Source organism: Hesperophylax consimilis, chromosome 26 (assembly GCF_061612785.1).
Source record: "Hesperophylax consimilis isolate HC1 chromosome 26, BYU_Hcon_1.0, whole genome shotgun sequence".
Classification (NCBI taxonomy): Eukaryota; Metazoa; Arthropoda; class Insecta; order Trichoptera; family Limnephilidae; genus Hesperophylax; species Hesperophylax consimilis.
Genome location: NC_142861.1, coordinates 8,578,747 through 8,601,317, shown reverse-complemented (window position 1 = coordinate 8,601,317; position 22,571 = coordinate 8,578,747). Strand labels below are relative to the sequence as shown.

The window sequence follows — 22,571 nt, the reverse complement described above, 5'->3', positions numbered from 1 at the left end:
GGGTAATCATCCTTTTAATATAAACATATTCCCAAATATCTCCCCTTTAAATTTTAATTTTAAAATTTAATTTGAAATTATAAAATTATACCTCCTCTCCTGCCATAGGCATAGGTCAAAACAATTTACGGAGATAATTGATTTATGGACGTAATTACGCGGCGGTAATCTGACAAAGAGACAGATCCCATACAAAGAAATGCTATTCCGCGGCAGTTACCCAATTGATCTGACCCCCTCTCCCGAGGAAGATTGTAGCGTAGTGTGTCACCCCAACATATAATTTAAATTATGTGCCTAAGCCTTAGACTCTAAGGCTTTATTTCGATTTATTCGATTATTTTGATGTTTCGATAAACATATTTCGATCCTGCCCATCACTAGAATGGTATATCTATGGCTCAAACCCCAAGCTGTATGTCAACCTGTCAAACGTCGATTCAAAGCTCACGCCGGGAATCAGAACATTGTGGTCCCATTCCCATTGTTTTATTGACATTTTCGACTGATTTGATTAATAAACTCTAAGAAAAAACACTTTTACACCCAGAAATTTCGTGAGATGGCCGGAAACTTTTGGCAGAGCTCACACCATCAGCAATGGATTTTAGATAAACAAGATTTGATCAGGGACCGCCAACACGACTTGGCCCTCCTCACCGAAGAAGAATACCAAAAAATATTTAATTTCTTCGCCAGCCTTATTCAAATTCTCGGGGAGCAATTGAAACTCCGTCAGCAAGTTATAGCCACAGCCACAGTTTACTTCAAGAGATTTTACGCCAGGAATTCCTTAAAATGCATCGATCCGCTTCTGCTGGCGCCAACTTGCATATTCCTAGCATCAAAAGTAGAAGAATTTGGTGTTATATCTAATTCGCGCCTGATAAGTACTTGCCAAACGGTTGTAAAGAATAAATTCGGTTACGCTTACGGTCAGCAAGAATTTCCTTACCGAACTAACCACATATTGGAGTGCGAATTTTACCTTCTCGAGAATTTAGATTGTTGCCTGATAGTTTACCAGCCGTATAGACCTTTACTAGTATTTGTTCAGGACATTGGACAAGAAGATCAGTTATTAACTGTTGCGTGGAGAATTGTAAATGATTCCTTGAGGACTGATGTCAGTTTGCTGTACCCCCCTTATCAAGTGAGTGCAATTAGACTTATACCTTTTATACACTTTTCCATTGTTTACTTACACAAGTATACAGATTGTCAAAATTCGATAAATATTTCCCTAACGGCCGTACAATGAAAATTTAAACTTTTTACCACTAGTGCAAGTCAGGAATATTCATCAAAGAAGTCTGATATTTGTCCCACACACGCTCAAGTATACTAGTTCTTTATTCTTGAAGTGTATGGCGGGCCTTAGACAATAAACACATCTGTTTGGTACAGAATCACTTTCATACTACAATTTTAACTCAATTCTGTCAACAACGGATTACATATTATTACCATTACATTTTGGAAAGCTTTGTTTTTTGTTTTGTTTTTGAAGCTTTATTTAGATGTAAGCAAATTTTTTCATACTTCTAGTAACAAAAAAATATAAAATACAAAATAGAATCGTAAAAATTATAGGAAAAAAGAAGTATACATTATAGCAAAAGAAAAACAGTTACCCCGGTTTAAGAAATAGATTTGAAAAATACATTTAACTCCTGTTAAGGTGACAATAATATTTGTGAGTGGATATAATCATAATTTTTTTTTAAATATATTATATAGCATATGTTTTACGGAAAGTGTCAAAACTTGAGGCTTCCTTTATGGCACTTGGTAGGTATTATAAAGCTTTTGCCCTTTATAAAACACGCTGTTCTGTGTGCACGTAAGTTTAGTTTTGGGAAGCCTGAAGTCTCGGCAACTCCTCGTAGGATAATTGTGAACATTTTCATTGTACATAATATTTGTTTGCAGATATTTAGGGAGCGAGTAAAAAAAGACCGTGCAAATAGAGAGTAGACTAAATTAGTCATTACAAGTATATTTAATTGAAAAGTTTTCAATACTAGACTTAAGAAAAACCTTATAATGAGTGATATCTCAGCTGCTGAAAATATCATGTATTCCATCACATTAATTTAATTTATTCTTTCTTTTTACTCTGAACGGATAAGAATTTCTTTTTTAATACTTTTTTGTAAATTATACTCAAATTATGTATGTAATTAGCCATTCAATTAACCATTTAAAATCACCAGATATAATATAACGCGTAAATGAATTTTTTGCCTGCCTTTATTTTATTTACCTCGGTTATTTTGATTTATTCAACATTTTTTTTTTTTTTTAAAGCGGAGACGGTTTACACGTAATTCCCGTAAGCACTTAGGCTATAAGCCCTAGGCTATCTTCCATTTTACCTCAATCCTTTAACAACAACCCGGTCGCTTTAATAAACTTCACCAGGGTTGTCATTGGATATGTGGCTATGTCTTCTGGTTCTACTGTATGTCTCCCCAGATATCTGAGCCTAGTTCCCACCAGGGCAGGACATTGGCGCCATAGGTGAATTGGAGTCTCTTCATCCTCTTCACATTTCCTGCATCTGTTGGTGTTTTCTACTCCCAACAACTGCATGTGTCTCCTGAGATGGCAGTGTCCCGTTAGTAGTCCTACCAGTTCCCTCAGTGAGTTTCTGTCCATATAGAGTAGTTTCTTGGTTCGTCTAGGGTCTGGTCCTTTTATGAGTACTTTGGATTGTCTCATTCCAGGTGCCCTCTCCCATTCTTTGCGGTGCTGGGATTTGACCCACCTATCAATATGTAATTTTGTGGGGCAAGCTGCTACTCCTACGGCCGGCTTGGATCCTACAAGTGGTGCTTTCGGGCCTTTCCTTGCTAGGTCGTCAGCCCGCTCGTTGCCCTCAATTCCTTTATGTCCTGGTACCCAGAGCAGGGTTACTTTATTGATGGTCGCCAGTTCTATTAGGATAGTCCTGCATTCCATCACCAGTCTGAAGTCGCATCGGTTACTTCCCAGTGCCATTAGGGCTGCCTGGCTATCGGAAATACAACATTATTCCTGTATTGTTTTTATTATTGTATTATGTCAAAGTTTCATTTTTTTCTCATCTTACTCTAAATGAAGTCATAGACAGCACATACTAGCGTAGCAAGTATGCTACATAGCGCATGCTAGCATAACAAGTATGCTACACGGCGCATGCTAGCATAACAAGTATGCTACACGGCGCATGCTAGCGTAGCAAGTATGCTACATAGCGCATGCTAGCATAACAAGTATGCTACACGGCGCATGCTAGCGTGGCAAGTATGCTACATAGCGCATGCTAGCATAACAAGTATGCTACACGGCGCATGCTAGCATAACAAGTATGCTACACGGCGCATGCTAGCGTAGCAAGTATGCTACATAGCGCATGCTAGCATAACAAGTATGCTACACGGCGCATGCTAGCGTGGCAAGTATGCTACATAGCGCATGCTAGCATAACAAGTATGCTACACGGCGCATGCTAGCATAACAAGTATGCTACACGGCGCATGCTAGCGTAGCAAGTATGCTACACGGCGCATGCTAGCGTAGCAAGTAGGGAAATATAATAAAATGTAAATGGAAATACCTCAGAACAGGTTACCTAGCGAGGAAAATTAAATTATGTAGCGAATTATCGCAAATATTTATGTTATATTTATTTAAAAAATGCTGATAAACGGCACTGAAAAAAAATTTATATATGTATAAAAAGTAGGACTTGTGAACAAAAGTGTAGATTCCTCTTTTAAAATAAAAACACTTTGGAGAAGTTGAAATTACACTGATTTATTGCTATGTTTTTTCCAAAGTTTATATTGCTACCAACACTCTGTGGAGATCACTCCACCAATGGAGAGCGAATATAATAATTACTTTGCGTTTCTTTAGCTAGAAAATATCGAAGAGATGTGAGTTCCCTAATTAATTTTGGACCTTAAATAAACTAGTTTCGCTGCCCTTAAAGAAGGGGTAAACTAGCGCCATCTATATTCTAAGTCAGTTAATTTACATTAATTACAATTGTTTTGAAACTCAGAGCAAATTCCAACAATATGCATGACTTATAATATAACTGTTTTAGATTGCAATTGGCTGCCTCCATATAGCCTGTGTCATCCTGCAACGAGACAACAAAAGCTGGTTTGCTGAACTGACTGTTGATATGGAAAAGGTTTGTACATTTTTGCTCATTCATCCGTTTTTTTCTAAAAATGAGTTATTGAAACCCGTGTGAATAATTGTCAACCAAGTACATTAATATTGTTGCACCCGAAACTGCGGACGAATTACAGCTTCAGATGCAATTGGTAATGGCCTGTATATTCTTTAAACGAAATGAAAATAGTGTTTGCTGGAATTGGGTGATAATATAATGTGTAGGATAGAACAAGGTATGGAAGGAAAATGGGATGACAAACCATTTACCACTGAATCTCTGCCAAGGAACACTTGAAACAATCACAATATAGTTAGTTTCACTGCGATACCTCGTGGTAATTATCGCCACAATACAACGAATGATTACTTATACTAAATTAAATACACTGGCCTTGGGAAGACATTACGCTCTGAAATAAATATATTTATCAAATTGAAACATAGAACACTATTTCCTTTCACGTAATATAAAACAGATATATACCTTTATAATCTTCTGTGGCCCTTTTGGCAGTAACAGGTAAACCGCTGGGGCCGGGGAAGACATTACGCTCTGAAATAAATATGTTGGTTAACCACTCGGAACATTAGAACGTCAAAAGACGTAAATATGATAATAGCGGTCAAGACATTAGTACGTCTTTTCACGTAAATGCGCGAGATTTTACAAAAATCGATTTATTTCCATCACTAGTATACGGATTGCCATGTTTTAAAAAACAGAGTATCGATAATGAATAACGCTACGCGTCTGCATTCAAGAATATCTATGGAATGTAGAGGTGCATTATCTGAGTCGATTGAATCTGTCATCTTGTTCGTTCATAATTTTTTGCGTTTCTAAATAATTTATTAAAAATATTTTAGTTTGGACGGTTAATATTTTGAGGTGACTAATAGTTTTTAATTATATTTCTTCAATATATAAAGTGTTATTTCTTTATGATACTCAGAAAAAAGTACATTTTTCACAGCTTTGAAATAATGGTCAGCGATTTTTACATATTTTTGACGTTTTCAGAAAATGTATATTTAGAAACGCAAATATTTACTTATAACAAAACAATACGATAGTGAATTTCATAATCTTTCCAAAACATTTTTTAGAATGAGGCTACGTTTCCCAAAACGTGAGTTATGAAGCTTTTAACAAAACTCGTGAATAACACAAAAATTTTCGCGTTTTGACAGTTCGCAAAGGAACACAAAGTAAATAAAAAGTCCTTTTCTGAGAGGTTAAATCATAATATGAATAAAATTAATAATGTAGGTCGATCAAATATAGAATATATTTGTACCTTGTAAAATGTAATTATGATTTTGGAGGGCATCACTATACTCACTATAAAGTCCTGACAGAATACGGATGTCACAAGTATGGTCTAAAAACGACAATGGATTAAATTTTGAGGTTAAGATAAGAATAAGTTATACTATGCGCGTATTTTTGTTACAATCACGGGTCCTGTTTTCAATACGTCTACTTAAATTCGCATATTGTCCGATAATGGGAAGATTAATGGTCGCCAATGCATGTTTTCTTAACGCACCATTCGGCTTTTTGCAATCGATTGCAAAATGAGATCCACAAACTGTCGCGTATGTTGCCAATATCGGGTTTTCTCCATTACTTTCTTGCAATTGTTCCGAATTTCAAATAGTTTTCCAGCAAAGATGATTAAGAAAAGGTGGCAACTGGATAAAATGACATTCCGGCAGGAACCAAGCATATTCTCATTTCAAGACCAAACTAATATAATAAACATGCAAAATCGTTTCCATCACGACCAGTGGAGCTATGAAATATTCAACTGTATACAGTGAAACTCGATTACAAGGTTTCCGCTTAAGAAGTTTTCATGCTTATGTAGTTTGGTTTTTCATTTCCTTGAAGACTGAATTTGAAAAATGGCCCAATTTATCACACATGGTTTTTTCTTAACCCCTGTAAAACTTCATGTAGTTTTACTGTGTTATGTTTGCTATATTTTTTTAATTGTTTAATATAGTGTTATTCATGTTTACAGGTTCAAGAAATAGTCCGTGCAATCACAAACCTGTACGAAATGTGGCGGAGTTACGACGAAAAGAAAGAGATACAGGCCCTTCTCGCCAAGATGCCCAAACCCAAACCTGCACCGCAAAGATAGTAAAAAACGGTCATCACTCATCACTTCCGTTGGTGTTCATGGCAGTACAACTCTTCTAATATCTCTTATCTTAACCCTTTCAGATTATTATTTGAACCTAACCCTAATTTGATGATAGTTATTCGAAAAAAAAAATTCAGTAGTTTAGAAGTTATTGCTAATTTCATTTAAAAGAACATTAGGTTTCAGAGGGCATGTTTCACATAAAATGACAAATAGTACACTGGGTACAAAAAATATATATTTTAAATTACATAAAAATAAAACAAACAAAATAACACAAAAAACATCAAAAAACAATCAAACGAGAAGCTAAAATCCAAAAAAAAAATATATTGCACAAAGCCAGTTGTATCAGCAATTGAAAATCTAAAACCGCCAATTCATATTTGCTCTGGATAGGGAGGAAAAAATTCCTAAATCTATGTATTTTTAAACATACACACGGTCTGAAAGGGTTAATGCTACCAATGGCTGTGTCAAATGAATGAATTAGCATCCTGTCTAATGTGAATCTCAAAAAAATGTTTTGGCATTTTTACCCTAAGAAATCGACAATCACCTTTCCTGATTGCTGAGGAAAGGTGATTGTAGAAATAGATTTTTTCAATACTCATTACTCTTTTATCCACATTACGTTCTTTGGACTTCAGTACGTCTTACTTTCAACACGTCATTCTCGAGCTCATCAGTAAATATAATTACTGCTTATTTGACACATTTAACTTTGTGACCTGAAAGTCACTCAGTTGCTGATCACCCGTGTTATGGCAATATGCTGTATCTATAACTACAACATTTCGGCTTTACAGCACTCAATCAATTCCTTTCGTCGAGTTTCTCGTAATCATATTAACTTACTTTTATTTGTTTATTGTGATTTATCCCAAGGAATCGACGGTGGCACAATGCTTTAACGACAAAAAATACAATTCTGTAATGGCAGAACAATGCAACATAAATTACAGCGTTCTGTCAGGACAACCCCACAAATATAGTGTTTTGCCATTACAACATGATTACACAATGATCGGAAGCTATTCGTGCCAAGTGCTCGTCGCATTATGTGTCATTATGCTGTATCTCCACAAAGCTAGTTTAGAGATAAATGACTTTAAATTTCTTTGAACATTTTGTTATTCCCCTTCCAAATTAATAGCTGTAATAATTTAAAATTTATTGAAAGGTTTGACTGAGAAATAATTTAAAAATACATATTCTATTTGTAGATATTTATATTTTTTTTAATAAGGGTCAACCTAACCAAATTTGAAATTGTTACTACTCCTAATTTCTCAAAATGTCCAATAAAGTTTATAGTCATTTACAGCTTTTTGACAGCATCCATGCTCAAGGGGTAAGGCTCTCAACTAGCAATCCAAATATCGCAAGTTCAAATCCCTAATAATTTTAATTGATAAATCTGTGTTATTTCACAATTTATTAATTTAAAATAATATATGTATGGTTATATTAATGGCACCTTTCAGAGTAATTTGTGTTATTAATAATGCAGGGTTTTCCAATAAGAGGTGTTATTTTGAATAGCTCGCTATTTCGGTAGATGTTACTTTTGAAGCTCTCATTTTTTGACACTTGACAAGTAGAAACTACGCCATTAATAAAAATGGAACGATACACGCTTCAACAACGCATTGAAATTATTAAAATTCACTTAAGTGAATCAAATGCAAATCATCTTGAGTGCTGAGGCCCATTTCCACCTCGGTGGCTTCGTCAACAATGAAAATCGTCGCATCTGGGGCTCGGAAAACCCAAGAATTATTGTTGAAAAGCCTCTCTATCCTCAACGTGTGACTTTTTGGTGCGGTTTATGGTCCGGCGGAGTCATTAGACCTTACTTTTTCGATAATGAGGCTGGAGCAACAGTTAGTTAGAGAGATAATTAATGATTTTTTATAGCCGGAATTGGATGGTATTGATCTGGACAACGTACTTTCAACAAGACGGCGCTACGTGCCACACAAGCAACGAAACCATTGATCTTTTACGATCGAATATCAAAATAACACCTCTTATTGGAAAAACCTGTATAAGGCATATTCCAGAGTGGAAGATACTCTCAGTATCGCCCTAAGAACCAAGTAAGACCACCATCCAAAATTGAAACGTTGCTTGAAATGGCTTTAGCCGTGTGACCAGATCTGAATAACCAGGCAATCCTTCACCTTCATTCTTCCCTCTCCACTTCCTTTAGCCTCACAACATAACCCAAGTGAGGATGACATTGTCTCTCTTGCTCCAGACGGTTGGGGGTAGCAGTTAGGACCCCAGTGCGGTAATCACATAAAAAATATATATATCTCAAATGTAGCTTCTTGGAGATACAGTATATTGCCATTGCACGGGCGTGGTGTGGCATGCATGACATAATGATGACATTCAGTGAGTCCACAACATAGCAGAAATTAAATAAACATAATATACATATTTATGCTGGTGAAATTATTTGGGATTGGTGATTTTGTCTGACCGGTGAAAATGTTATATTTTTAACTTATTGATGAATAAATAACTGCAGAAATTTTTGATTTACCTTTGTTGGGATGATGTTAAAAAATAAAATAAAATGAATTTCTGTAACTAGCTTTATTATTTTTTGCGATACATAATGATTTTATATTTAAACTACAGCTATGCATGGTTTTAAGGATATAAATATAAGTTGACAATTCAATAGTTCGCAACATAGTGGAAATAAAATAAATATCCTGTAATAAAAAAATACCCAAAAATACAAGACAGATGTCCTTGCGAAAAATTTCTGAGAAACGACATTTTGTTTTGCTCTTAGCGTTGTTTACAGTGTGTTCTTTTATTTGAATTAAAAACTGAATGTGCATTTTTATTTTCACTGGTATATTCTTATAAGTTTGAAACATGCTGTATGCAAGCAATGCGTCAGTGTTTAACTCATAATTCTCTGTGATACCTATATTATGTGTGATTAATATTTTTCCAGTATTTAAAAATCTACCCAAGAGACCACAAAATATAGTTAAAGTTCATTGAAGGTACATATCGTTTTTAATATTATTTTTGTAAAACTGTATAAATTATTGGAAATCACAGAGAATGTGTAAAATTTAGACATTTTAATTTCTTGCAGTGTTTTTTTTTTTTTTTGACAAAATGAGGTATTTTTTTAAGTATCCGTAAATATAAAAACTGACGTCATTCTACCAATGTTGGTGGCACATATTGATATTCACAAAGCAAATAACGCACGCACCTGCGATGATAAGATCCTTACTTGAAAGTTAAAATATCATCTCACATTAACCTATTGATCGCAATTCTCTCCCGGCACATTTTGACAATATGTACGTGTTTTAGCGAAACTTCACGAATCACGTATGCGACATCTGCGTACAAAATCAGCCACCATTGGATCGCATATGCGACAGCTGCATTAATCAGGGTAAAAAAGCGTTTTATAGGAAGTTGCCATTGATTCTGGCCTTCAGCTATTTTCTGCTTTTGCTGTCCTTTGTTGATATATTTTTGATATTGAGTTGAAATCCTTTTATGTATTCATTTTTCAGCTGTCCAGAGTAAAAAAAAATACCAAACATATATGTAATTTTTTTTTTACTTGTTTTATATATATGTTTGCATTGTTCACCTTTAAATAAGGTTTTTAAGCCAGCTTTAAATTTAAACATGCTTTCCTACACAGAATATGATTTTTTATTGATTTTCCCTGTATAAAACAATCATGTCAATTACAAATCAAAACCAAGTTACGTGCCAGTAAATATAATCATTTTGAGATATTAACTCAAATGCAATTTGTAAAAGTCCTAGAAACAGAAGCAACAAGGGGCGATAAGGTTGAATTTGCCACTTGACACACCACACATGTTTTGATTTTTTATAAAAAAAAATTGCAGTTATATTAAGTATTTTTACTTTTGACAACTGAATTTATTCCGGCAAGAAAACAATCAATATTTTTAATAAACTGTCGTCATCATTATAAATAAAAGTCATACATTTCTTTCTCACCCATTACACATAAGCCTATATTCTAATGTACCTACAAAACTTTGTCTTATAACAAGTTTTAAGTCATGAAAAATTATTGATAATATTATTATTAAATTTGTACTTGCATTAATTTACATGTTACTTGAACTAATAAGGCCCTTCGTCCACAGGGATACGAAGTATCCGTTACTTACGTCACAAACAACTTGTCGTACACAGTCCTATTGAAATCAGGAACCCGCGTAGCCACCATTGATTGGTGAATTCTCGAAATGTCAAAACTATAATGCCATAACCTCGCTCATAACCAAATAGTTGCTTTATCTGTCATTTTTATTTTATTTTCATTCTTTGTTAACTCTTTTGTTCGTAGCATTGATATAAAGCACACGCACTTTTACAAAATATCTGACACAAGTCACGCTATGTTTAAAGTCAAAGACAAAATCTCGGCAACGTGTCTGTATACAAACCTCTGTGCAGATGTATGGCGGTAGATACTTGAATCGTTGACTTATATACGTATTGGGTACTTGCGTATTTCTGTAGACCAAGGGACATATTTCATGAATAACACAATGAAAAAATAATAGAAAGGTGATGTTGCTAATTTACATATAAGCTCTTTCAACTCCAAGGGCAGGTAAATGAAATATTTGAAAAATTTTCATGAATTGAAGCAGAAGGAAAAGTCCACAACACGTTTATATTGGTTCATCTCTTCAGTGGAACAGAAAAATTTTTATCTGAGCATGTAAAAATATTTGCACAGAAATAAAGAAGACCCATTTTATTTTTTTTAAAGAAAGACAAACATTCCCGGGTTATGTTTAACCTGACAATATTTGAAAATCTCCTAATACCACCACAGTAAACGGAAAATGTTGCTTGTGTTGTGATGGAGGACTTAGCCAGCCGAGGAATTGAACATACTACGCCTGGGTGGGACTCAAACGCGATGTCAACTCAGCCACCGACCGGTCATTAATATTATTATTGGGACTTCTCATTATCTTCAAATGCCCTATAATATTAAAATACCTCCAACTTCTGACATTTCCCATACATTCTGATGGCAACAAGCTACACTAGCAGCGTGAGTTGTGCACCTTGGTTTTCTTTCATATACTTTAATGGATTTTATGTGCATGTTATAAATTCTTTTTTTACATTAATAAATTGGAGAAATCGATTAAAAATTTTAAAAGTAGGTAACCTACGTACAAATGTTAACGCTTTTTTTGATCATACATAAAAAATATTAAAGTGGCTATTAACATTGTCTTCGATTGTTTAGAAATGTCATAAAATACTTATTAATTGTAAGAATTTTTCTTTAAATTTCTTATTTGTAGATTTCACTTTTTATGTAGGTAAGAAAATTTTATTTGCTAGGATTTAACAAACTCATATTATATTTCACCAACTAACTGTCAACATTTTTGGCATTGTGAAAACACTCGCAAATGTTTTCGTTGTTTGTAATTATTACATCTGTAAATTACGCACACAGTGAAAACACTTCCAATTGTTTGTAATTATAACATCCGTAAATTACACACACAGCGAAAACACTTCCAATTGTTTGTAATTATAACATCCGTAAATTACACACACATTGAAAACACTTGCAAGTGTTTTTGCTGTTTGTAATTATTACATCCGTAAACTACACGCATAACCTACTTTTGGGACATTTCCTATACAGGGTGTATCGGCACGTACCCGACAAACTTTAACCAGCTATTCCTTAGCATATTTCGAGTAAAAAATCTTATGTGCACTTTGCTGTCCGGTAACGTTTTTTTTTAATAAAAAATTTACTATTCATATTTTCACCACATGTCACCACTGTTTTATCCTTTGTCAAAGTTTGAAAACCCATCTGGCATATTTGCCAGATGGGTTCGAATTCCGTTGAATAATGCACGTGTGTACCTATATTGGCGCACTTTTACAATCACAACGAAATGGCACGGCACCATTCGTCTCATTTTTAACTATTATTATTTAGTGTGTGCGAAAGAGCGAAGACGCTTTTTGACATACTTGCTTATAACAGCTGTTAAACACGAAACGCAATGCCAATGACAGTGATGTAGTGTGGAAATTTTATTTTTTTTGTTTTTAATTGAAAAAAAAATGCTACCGGACATCAAAGTGCCCATAACATTTTTTACTCCAAATGTGCTAAGGAATAGCTGGTTAAAGTTTGTCGGGTTAGTGCCGATACACCCTGTATATATTTTAATCAAATTGATATAATTACAAATTAGAAAGCGCAAAACACAACCACCAAGTTACTAAATAAATTCAATATGCTGCCATTGAAAGGGATCTCAAAGTCAATATGCTACACTAGCGCCTCTATCGGCCAGAGTTGTTGATATCACCACTATTTCACTGGAGTTGGAAGAATTTTTAATATTATAGGGTATTTATTATCATCAATTACAGTAAATACCCCAGTTAACACAGATAATGTAATATGTTATATAACACCTTATTAGCAGTATTATGTGGTTATTTGTATACATGAAATATAATATGTAATCAACGAAGATAACAGAATCAAGGGAGATGGGCCATGAACAATTATAAGTAAGAAACAGTACGCACAAGAGAATCGCCAACATCGTTCACCCCTACTACTGCAAATCGCATCTACAAACAGCGACGCACCGGCTTTAATCCTACTTACACACCAAACACATAACTTTCATTGCTTATTCATAATCCATGCAGTTTGGTTGTAGATCGGCGACAGTCAGCACACTTCAGCATACATAGTCGAGGGATAAGGCTCTCGACCAACAGAGTGGAAGATACCTGTATAGCCCAGGTGTAAGACCACCAGAGATGTGCTTTATTTCAAATAAATCCATTTCAAATGGAAATGCAAAATGGGTATTTTGCATTTTAAATGCTTTTTTGCAACATTCTTCCTACTATCTCCACTCATCTTTTTTACATAAGCCCCAAATATCAGTCGGTCCTCAACCTCGCTATGAGAGATAATTTACATTTGTCAAGTTGCTCCCTGGTAGAAGCCCTGGCAATTGAGTGATACCATTACAAAAAATACTGATTCAAATACTGAACATGGGGCCATGACGCTGTAATATTAAATGTTAGATAGCAGTTTCTATGTTTTTACGTTGGCAACATTAGTCCCGCGCAAATTTTTTGTAGTTTTATAATCTGTAGTCGTGGTGTTTTTGGATTTACCACCATGTTATATGTTTGTTCTACATTGATGTCCATTATTAAATGACAAAATTGTTTAAAAATTCCATAATTATTTTAATTGTATGACCTGAGAAACCATTTCGCATTTTCAATGCATTTTGAAAATAGGTATTTTGCATTTTGCATTTGAAATGCTTTTCTAAAAACCATTTTGCATTTTCAAATGGAAAAGTTTTGACCCATTTCCATTTTGCATTTCAAATGGTTTTGGGGACCCATTTTGCACACCTCTGAAGACCACCATTCAGAATTTAAATGGTGCTTGGTGACCAGATCAGTATAGACAGGTACTTCCCCATCTCCTTTCTCTCCCCAATTGGGGAATGTCATGGTCTCACTATCTCCAGGGGAAGCAGTTGTGACTATTGTGTGGTCTCTGTAATCCAAATTCACTATAATCGGAACAAACGGGGGCAGGGTGGGTTGGTTGGAAAACCCAAGACGTTAAGCATTGAAGAGAAGAGTGTAAATTGCCTACTTTTATTAGTATGGAGTCCGGTGATGAGGAATGTCGACGATGTTAATTCATGAAGGTGATACTCAATCTAAAAGTTTCAATGTAAGAACTGTTTGTTTTCAGCAGTTGGTCATAATTTCATGAATACTGGCCTTGCTCCAAAAGAACAAACTACAATTAGTAAGGCACAATGCTTATTGGGGTGAGGAACTTTATTAAAATCAACTCATTGATTTATGAATCGTTTATTATCAAAGAGGGACTTGGTCATGTTTTGCTCTAATTGACATTTGAATGCAGTTTTATTATCTAGATGTAGACGCTTGTTTTGTGAAAGAATGCAATTTTTTTAAATATTTCTTCCACTTCAACGACGGATGTGAAATTTAACTTTACTTTTATAAGGGGCCAAGTCCCGTTTTAAAACTTAACCAAGTATTAACAGCAATATTTTATAATTGGTAGTTGCGGGACAACGACTTTGGCATCCATAGTCTGAAATCTGGAGAGTATTTTTTTCACTTGCCACGGAGGTCAGAGAAGAAAGGACTCAAATGAAGTGATAATATTCCTGATATTACTGAACTATCTTCAGGTGGGTGTGGTTTGTGGTGATAAAAATGGAAACCATATGTCCCCTCTTAAAATTAAACGATTCAATTAAACCTACGTAAAAAAAACCGTGGTCATTGACATCTTAAAACAATGCAATGATAATAGTTTGATTATGCAAAGAAAAATGAAACTCGTTCCTCTATTAAAATCATAGACAAGCGTGTAATATTGGTGATATCTATGCTTGCATGTACAGGGTTTTCCAATAAGAGGTGTTATTTTGAATAGCCCGCTATTTCGGTAGATGTTACTTTTGAAGCTGTCATTTTTTGACATTTGACAAGTAGAAACTACGCCATTAATACAAATGGAACGATACACGCTTCAACAACGCATTGAAATTATTAAAATTCACTTGAGTGAATCAAACGCAAATCATCTTGAGTGATGAGGCCCATTTCCACCTCAGTGGCTTCGTCAACAAGCAAAATTGTCGCATCTGGGGCTCGGAAAACCCAAGAGTTACTGTTGAAAAGCCTCTCTATCCTCAACGTGTGGCTGTTTGGTGCCGGAATTGGATGGTATTGATCTGGACAACGTTTACTTTCAACAAGACGGTGCTACGTGCCACACAAGCAACGAAACCATTGATCTTTAACGATTGAATATCAAAATAACACCTCTTATTGGAAAACCCTGTATATACATTATGTGCTAAGCTCGACATTCCGACCAAGCCGAGCTTAAAAGCAACTGATATACCGGGCCTTAGTGGAGAGAGTTCTATGAAGTTAGTGAGGAATTTAACATCGGTAACATCTACGTTGAAGGGTTCCAGAAAACATCAAACTCTCAAATTTTCCTAAAATCTAGAATATCTAGTTTCTTAAAGATTCCGGTTTAACTGAAAATTCGTTAAACCGGACAGACTTGGTTTTTAATTATAACGTATGTTCGGATTTGTGAAGTTTAAGCCCGTCGTCTCACGGGTCGGTAAGCAATCGACATAAACCAAATGCTGCAAGTCCCCGCTCAGAAATTTTCCACACTGAACTGTGCTGCAGACCTTACTATAACGAACTTAATTTTCTGTGCAGGGTCTTACATCACTCGGTTTATGTCGATTGATTTCCGACCTGTGAAACAACAGGCTTAGATTTCATGTTGGTAGTGAAATTCTAAAGGACAGGAACAGATTCCTCAGAGAAATACTATTAGGTAACAGGAAAATCAAACATCTCTAATACAGAATGACCGCAAGATAAAATCATGTGTTTCGCTCATATTTGAAGAATGAAATGGCTAAATGTCTGACAGTCCACTTGTATTGGAGAAACGGCAAAATGCTTACATAGATAAACTTATAATCCATCATCTAATAATAATGAGACTTTGTTAAGGCGATGCACTACGTCGTGTAATATTTTAAATCGTGCCGCTATCAATAACACCCCTACGTAGATGGCGATAAGGTATAAATTCCTGCTTTCACCATCCGCCTGTTTTGATTTATGCAAGAAAAAAACATGGCCAAAAAGTGCCTTTATTTTATTTCGTGGATGTTCAGGCATAAAATTTTTTTCCGATCATTTTATAAATAACTTAATTTGCCACATTATACAATAAAATCATAACCGAAAATGGGTTCGTAAATAGGAGATTTTGAACTTTAAAGCAGTTTTCATAGGCCTTTTACATAATTTTTTTCTGGGCTTATAAAAAGACGTATCTAAAAAATACTCTATTATTTCAAAGGTCAGGATGTATTCTACTCGCAGTATTTAATTAAAGCATCTGAAACATTTCTAGGCGACCAAATTTTCAAACCAAAAACACATGATTTTGCATTACTACGTAGTGCATCGCCTTAACTGGAATATTTAACTGCATAATAAAGTTAATGATTTTTGGTATTTCTAATTTAACCTTCTGTTCGCCAGCGTATCCTAAAGGATACTATTAAAAAATAATTTCTCTGAATATAACTAGCTATTTTGGGGAAACTACTTATGGTAGATTATTTACTATTTTTATAAATATATAAACACATTATCAGGAAAGACAGTACAATTTACAAAAACATCATTTTGCAAAAAAACAAGTAAGTTATTACAAAAATAGAATCAGCTGGCGCACTGCGAAAATTTGGCGTTGGCAATCAAGAAGTTAAATAACCAATAAATACATACTTCTAAATATATTTTTGTACAAAAAGTTATGTCAACATGATTGGTTATAAAATATTATATTTTAACATTTTGATAAGTTCTATGTTTTTATTGCTTCAGTTACATTTGAAGTCACTGCTTTAGAAGATTATTTATTATAACTAAGATAACATCGACAAGAAAAAGCCTTATTATGACAATGATAATGGTTGTTTCATCATTTTATCAAAGATTAGTGCCATTTTGAATTGTCGACGTTTGCACACCGATTGTCGGTCAGTTTCAGTATTTTATTAAAATCCAAATGGGACGAGAAGTCAAAAATGGCGATAGCCATAGATTTGATTGTCGATCAATGTGACGGGAGTTCAAACATTCCAACCATTGAGATAAGACCGAAAAAATGGCGGGGACGTGAAGTAGATTACATTACTCTCTCAGTAATCTGCCGCGCAATTGTCCAATGACAAATCTGCCATTATTTTTATTAGCAGAAAGAACAAAATCAATATAATTCGTATGTCAAATTCAGTAGTCTGCCATGGTGACTGGATAATTCATTAAAATGACAATTCAACACACCATTTAAAAGTGATAAAAACTAATGAAAAGTGATGAAAAAAAAACTAGATTTAATAGTTATTTTTTAATGATACACTAATATTTATAAGACAATTTTTATGCATAGCATAAAGGATAACAAATAATTATAAGACTAATTATTGCTTATAATTATTTGTTATCCTTAATGCTATGCATAAAACCTTGTCTTATTAACATTAGTTTATCATTAAAAAATAATAATATTTGACAAGTCAAAAATATTTCACCAACAAATGAAGATATAATATGTCTCGACGCCATCTAGTGAGAAATTTAGCACTAACAAAGCCTTTCCTACAAAAATAAAGTTGGTTGTTTACAGGTGAAAAAAAAATAATAAGCAGTAATTGTTGATTGAGGTACTAGTACATATTGAATCATTTGGCAGGTAAAAAAAGCCGACATAGCTCAGTGGTTTCAGAGCACCTGACCGGACATCAGAAGGCACGGGTTCAATTCCCGTTGGCGGCATTTATTTTTACTCGGGAGATATTTTCAATTTGTATTGATATTTAAGGCGACTAATAATTATTTGTTACATAAGTAAGGTTTAGATGTTACTTTTTTTTCATCGTTTTTAGTTACTTTATTTCACTTTTTAACGGTGTGTTGAATTGTCATTTTAATGAGTTATCATGGAACCGTCTGCCACGTGCCTAGACTCGAGCTTTCTACACTGACGGGTTAAGTTATCTTTCTCTTTTACACTCAGTTACTGTAACGCCATCTAGTAACAGGATTGATTATTCATTTACTACATTTCAGTTAGACCTTGTGTGTATTCTAGCAACTGTCGCATGTGTGTTTCTGTTCGTTTCGTGCTGTCAAGTTTACAAAATGGAGTCTCCACAAAAACTTAATAACTTTAAACTAAAAAAAAGGAAATTTTAGGAAAGATTCATTACTTAGTTTGTTTTTACGAAATACTTATTTTAATGTTTTGTGCATTTTATATGTATGCACTATAATCCCCCGTTTTCACTAAAAGGACACTTGTCCAATTTTAAGGATAGCAGATTAGTGAGAGAGTTGTATTTAAAAAAACAGATTTTCGAGATGATCAACACAAAAAATTTTTAGGGTGGCAGATTAGTGAAAGAGTTGTATTTAAAAAAACAGATTTTCGAGAGGATCAACACAAAAAATTTTTTGGGTGGCAGATTAGTGAGAGAGTTGTATTTAAAAAAACAGATTTCCGAGATGATCAACACAAAAAATTTTTAGGGTGGCAGATTAGTGAGAGAGTTGTATTTAAAAAAACAGATTTTCGAGATGAACAACATAAAATTTTTATTATGAATTATGATGCTTTTGATTTATTATTAATGCCTAAGTCGTTTTCATTTTTTTAACATAATACGATGATTTTAATATTTACAAACAGGGAAAAAAGTACATGTGAATTATAAGAATTTATTTTCTCCCTTGGAGAATCTGGTGTCCAAGAGCTGTGCCTTCTTCATGATAGACTTCTTGGCCGCCTCGTCGAAGCGGTTGGCCTTCAGGTCGATGTCGCGGTCAAACGGTCTCCGCGTCGGCTCGCCGCTCTCCTTGTCTTTCTGTATGACACATAATAATAATAATAGATTAGTTTATGTAAGTAATTAATGTCGATGAGGTTCGCTACCCATCACATCGCCAACCCTTCGGTGGCGCAAAGAGGAGGACGGAACGTGATCAATGTCGAATTGGTACATGGAACATTAGAGGAGGAATGGAAAGAAAGATGAACGAACTGTGTGATACTATGGTGAGCAAATGTTTGGACGTACTTTGTATAACAGAGAGTATGAAAAAAGGTAGCGGTACAATGCAGCATAATGATAGGCTCGTCATTTGGTCTGGGAGACCAGATACGGAGAGGGCTTGTCAAGGTGTTGCAGCGCTACTGTCTCCCAGAATGATTGAATGTATGTTGCAGTATGAATGTGTAAGTCCGAGAATAATGTGGATCAGATTTAAAATCGGTTTGACAAGGGTGTTTCTTGTTATTTGCTACGCCCCTGTTAATTCTGAAAGCGATGAAGTGAAAGATGATTTTTGGACTGGTGTGAATGTTGTAATGAGACTAAAAAATATGAACGAAAGGATTATAATGGCAGGCGATTTGAATGGGTGGGTGGGAATTAGACGTGACGGATTTGATTCGGTCTTAGGTATGTTTGGGGATAAAAGAACGAATGACAACGGGAACAGAATGCTTGAAGTATGTTTAGAGTGGAACCTGTTTGTGTCGAATACTTTCTTCGATCATAAAGGTATCCACCAATATACGTGGGAAAGAGGAAATGAGAGGTCAATTATTGATTTTGTAGTAATTGACTCTAGGTTGAGAGCTGTTACCGAGGACACAAGAGTTTTCAGAGGGGCTGAGGTCGAAACTGACCACTTTCTTGTAGTGTCGAGAGTAAACCTCTTTCGCGGTTGGCGCTCTAAAGTGAAAACGGTACCAGCTCCGACAAGAGTCAAAATAGAAAAACTGCAAAACGATAATGTGAGAAGTAAGTATGTGAATTGTGCAGAGATAAGATTGAATGCGAAGGAAATGGATGGTCTAAGCATAGACGAAACATGGAACCACATAAAAGTGTGTCTTTGTGAATCTGCTAGGGAGGTTTGTGGAATAAGTACGCAAGGTAGGAAGAAAGGTGATGCATGGTGGGATGATGAGATTAAAGCACTGGTCTCAGAAAAGAAGAAAGCATGGTTGTGTCTGATTGCGGCTGGCAGTGCTTCCAGCGAAGAGAAGTATCGAGCGAAAGAAGTATATAAGGAATGTAAGAAAAAAGTAAGAGTTGGAGTGAAAGAACGAAAGAAACGCCTGGAAGAGGAAGAAGGAATGAAAATGACAAACCATTTCCAAGAAAACATTAAGTTGTTTTGGAAAGAAGTCAAAAGGTCCCGGAGTGGCCCAGAAAACGGAAGCATGAAAGTGATAAAATCAAAAGATGGAAAAATGTTGACGAATGAGGAAAAAATAAAAGAGAGATGGATGAATTATTTCGAGGAAGTCTTCGAAAGCGAAGTGAATGACAGTGATTCCAGTGGCGAATCAGATATGAATGACGATGGAGTGAATGTTACCGAAATTAGCATGGATGAGATAGAAAGCTCGATTAAATGTATGAAGAATGGTAAGGCTGTTGGGTTTGACAATATTGCTGCTGAATATTTTAAAGGAGGTAGCCGTGTAATTCTCACATGGTTGTGCAATCTTTTTAACCAATGTTTAAAGGAAGGTTACACGCCTTTAGATTGGAGAAGGGCTGTGATCATGCCATTATACAAAGGTAAAGGGTCACGTATGGAATGTGGGAATCATAGGGCTATTAGCCTGCTTAGTTCAGTTGGCAAGCTGTATGGTAGAATTTTGATTGAAAGAGTAAGAAAGGAAACAAAGGATAAAATATGGGATGTGCAAGGTGCTTTCATGAGTGGAAGGGGGTGCATGGACCAGATCTTCTCATTGCGTATGCTCACTGAGAAGTTTCTGGCAAAAAACCAGAAACTTTTCTGTGCCTTTGTAGATTTACAAAAAGCATACGACCGAGTCGACAGGAAAAAGCTATGGAAGGTGTTGTCCAAGTATGGAGTGAATACGAATCTGATTCAGGCAATTGCGTCTCTGTATGAGGGAAGCGTTGCATGTGTTAGGGTAAACGGTGGTTTTACGGGGTGGTTTGATATCACAAAAGGTGTTAAACAAGGCTGCGTAATGTCACCGTGGTTATTCAATCTATACATGGATAATTGTATGCAAGAATTGAAAGAGGTGGGATTGGGCGCGAATTTGAATAATTTTAAAGTATGTTGCCTGTTGTATGCTGATGATGCGGTGCTGATTGCTAATAGTATAGATGATCTACAGTCTCTCGTGTCTAGGATGAACGAAGTATGCATGAAGAATGAGTTAATGATGAATGTAAGTAAGTCTAAAGTAATGGTGTTTGAAAGAGAGAGTACGAAAACAGTGTGCAATATAATTGTGAATGGGGAATACTTGGAGCAGGTGGATGAGTTTGTGTATTTAGGAAGTATGTTTACGAGAGATGGGAAGGCTGACAGAGATATCGAAAGAAGGGTAAATGCAGGTAATTCCGTTAATGGAGGACTAAACGCCGTAGGCGCTAACAAAAAATTGTCCAAAGAAGCGAAGTTAGCAGTCCACAACGGAGTGCTGGTACCTACCTTGATGTATGGAAGTGAGGCATGGAACTGGCAAAGAAAGGATGAAAGTAGATTAAATGCTGTTGAAATGAGATCCCTGAGGCGTATGTGTGGTAAAACCATGTTTGATCATGTGAGGAATGTGGAGATCCGCAAAGAGTGCAAGGCTGATGTAAGCGTAATGAGTAAGATTAAGAAAGGGACGCTTAGATGGTTTGGGCATGTAGAGCGAATGAGCGAAGATAGGAGTGTAAGGAGGATATATGATGCAAATGTGAATGGTAGCAGAAGTCGGGGACGCCCGAGGAAGACATGGCACGATCAAGTGAATCAGATACTCGAGTCGGGCCATGTCAAGAGTCAGAATAATAGAAGAGTATGTATGAGACGATGTATGAATGTGAATGAGGCAAGGAGTGTGTGCCAAGACCGAGTTGTTTGGCGGTCCGTCCTCTCTGCCTACCCCTGCGGGGAAACGGCGTGATGGTTAGTTAGTTAGTTAGTTAGTTATGTAAGACACGGTTCCGTGACAAAACAGAATATTGAAAAAAAAAAAAAAAAAACTAAACACAAGTTATTCTCAATTAGATAAATAAAAATTACTATGTAAATTAATTTCTGTAAATTATATAACATTATTTTTTGTTAATAAATAAAAAAAAAATTTTAAAACTACGTACAATCTTAACCTAAGTTTTATGAAAAAAAATTTATTTTTTTATTAATAATTTTTTTACACATACATTTATTTATGTATTATAGAAACAAGTTTTCTCTATAAGCGGAAGAAAAACAATGCAGAGAATAATATTTTAAAAAAATTACGGTTCTTGCACTGTTTTACAGATGGCACCACTTCTGTTTGTAGTATGCTGTGTGTACAGCAGACATTATTAGGGTAAGGAAGTATTTGAATAAAAAATATTTTAACTAAAACTTAAATAAATTATATTCTACTTCCGATTTTATGTCCGGGTTAAATCTTCCCCACAGGAAAAACTAAACCCTTCCACACACTTTTCCACAAATGATCATCTA

At 35.1% G+C, this 22,571-nt stretch overlaps 2 protein-coding genes across 3 annotated transcripts in view; one reads left to right on the top strand and one right to left on the bottom strand.

Moving 5' to 3' along the window:
• Positions 1 to 419: 419 nt before the first annotated feature.
• On the top strand, positions 420 to 7,564 carry CycC (cyclin C). Its single transcript, XM_089647624.1, has 3 exons — positions 420 to 1,153; positions 4,097 to 4,186; positions 6,201 to 7,564. Exons 1-3 carry the CDS (start codon positions 563 to 565, stop codon positions 6,321 to 6,323), a joined length of 804 nt encoding a protein of 267 aa, XP_089503750.1. The 5' UTR covers positions 420 to 562; the 3' UTR covers positions 6,324 to 7,564.
• Positions 7,565 to 18,527: 10,963 nt separating this feature from the next.
• The window catches only part of LOC149411062 (uncharacterized), a 30,126-nt gene continuing 26,082 nt past the window's right edge, over positions 18,528 to 22,571 (bottom strand). For both annotated transcript variants that reach the window (XM_089647039.1, XM_089647041.1), the window contains one exon: positions 18,528 to 18,925. In XM_089647039.1, the coding sequence (XP_089503165.1) occupies positions 18,770 to 18,925 (156 nt within the window). In that variant the 3' untranslated portion in view covers positions 18,528 to 18,769. The remainder of the gene's footprint in view (positions 18,926 to 22,571) is intronic.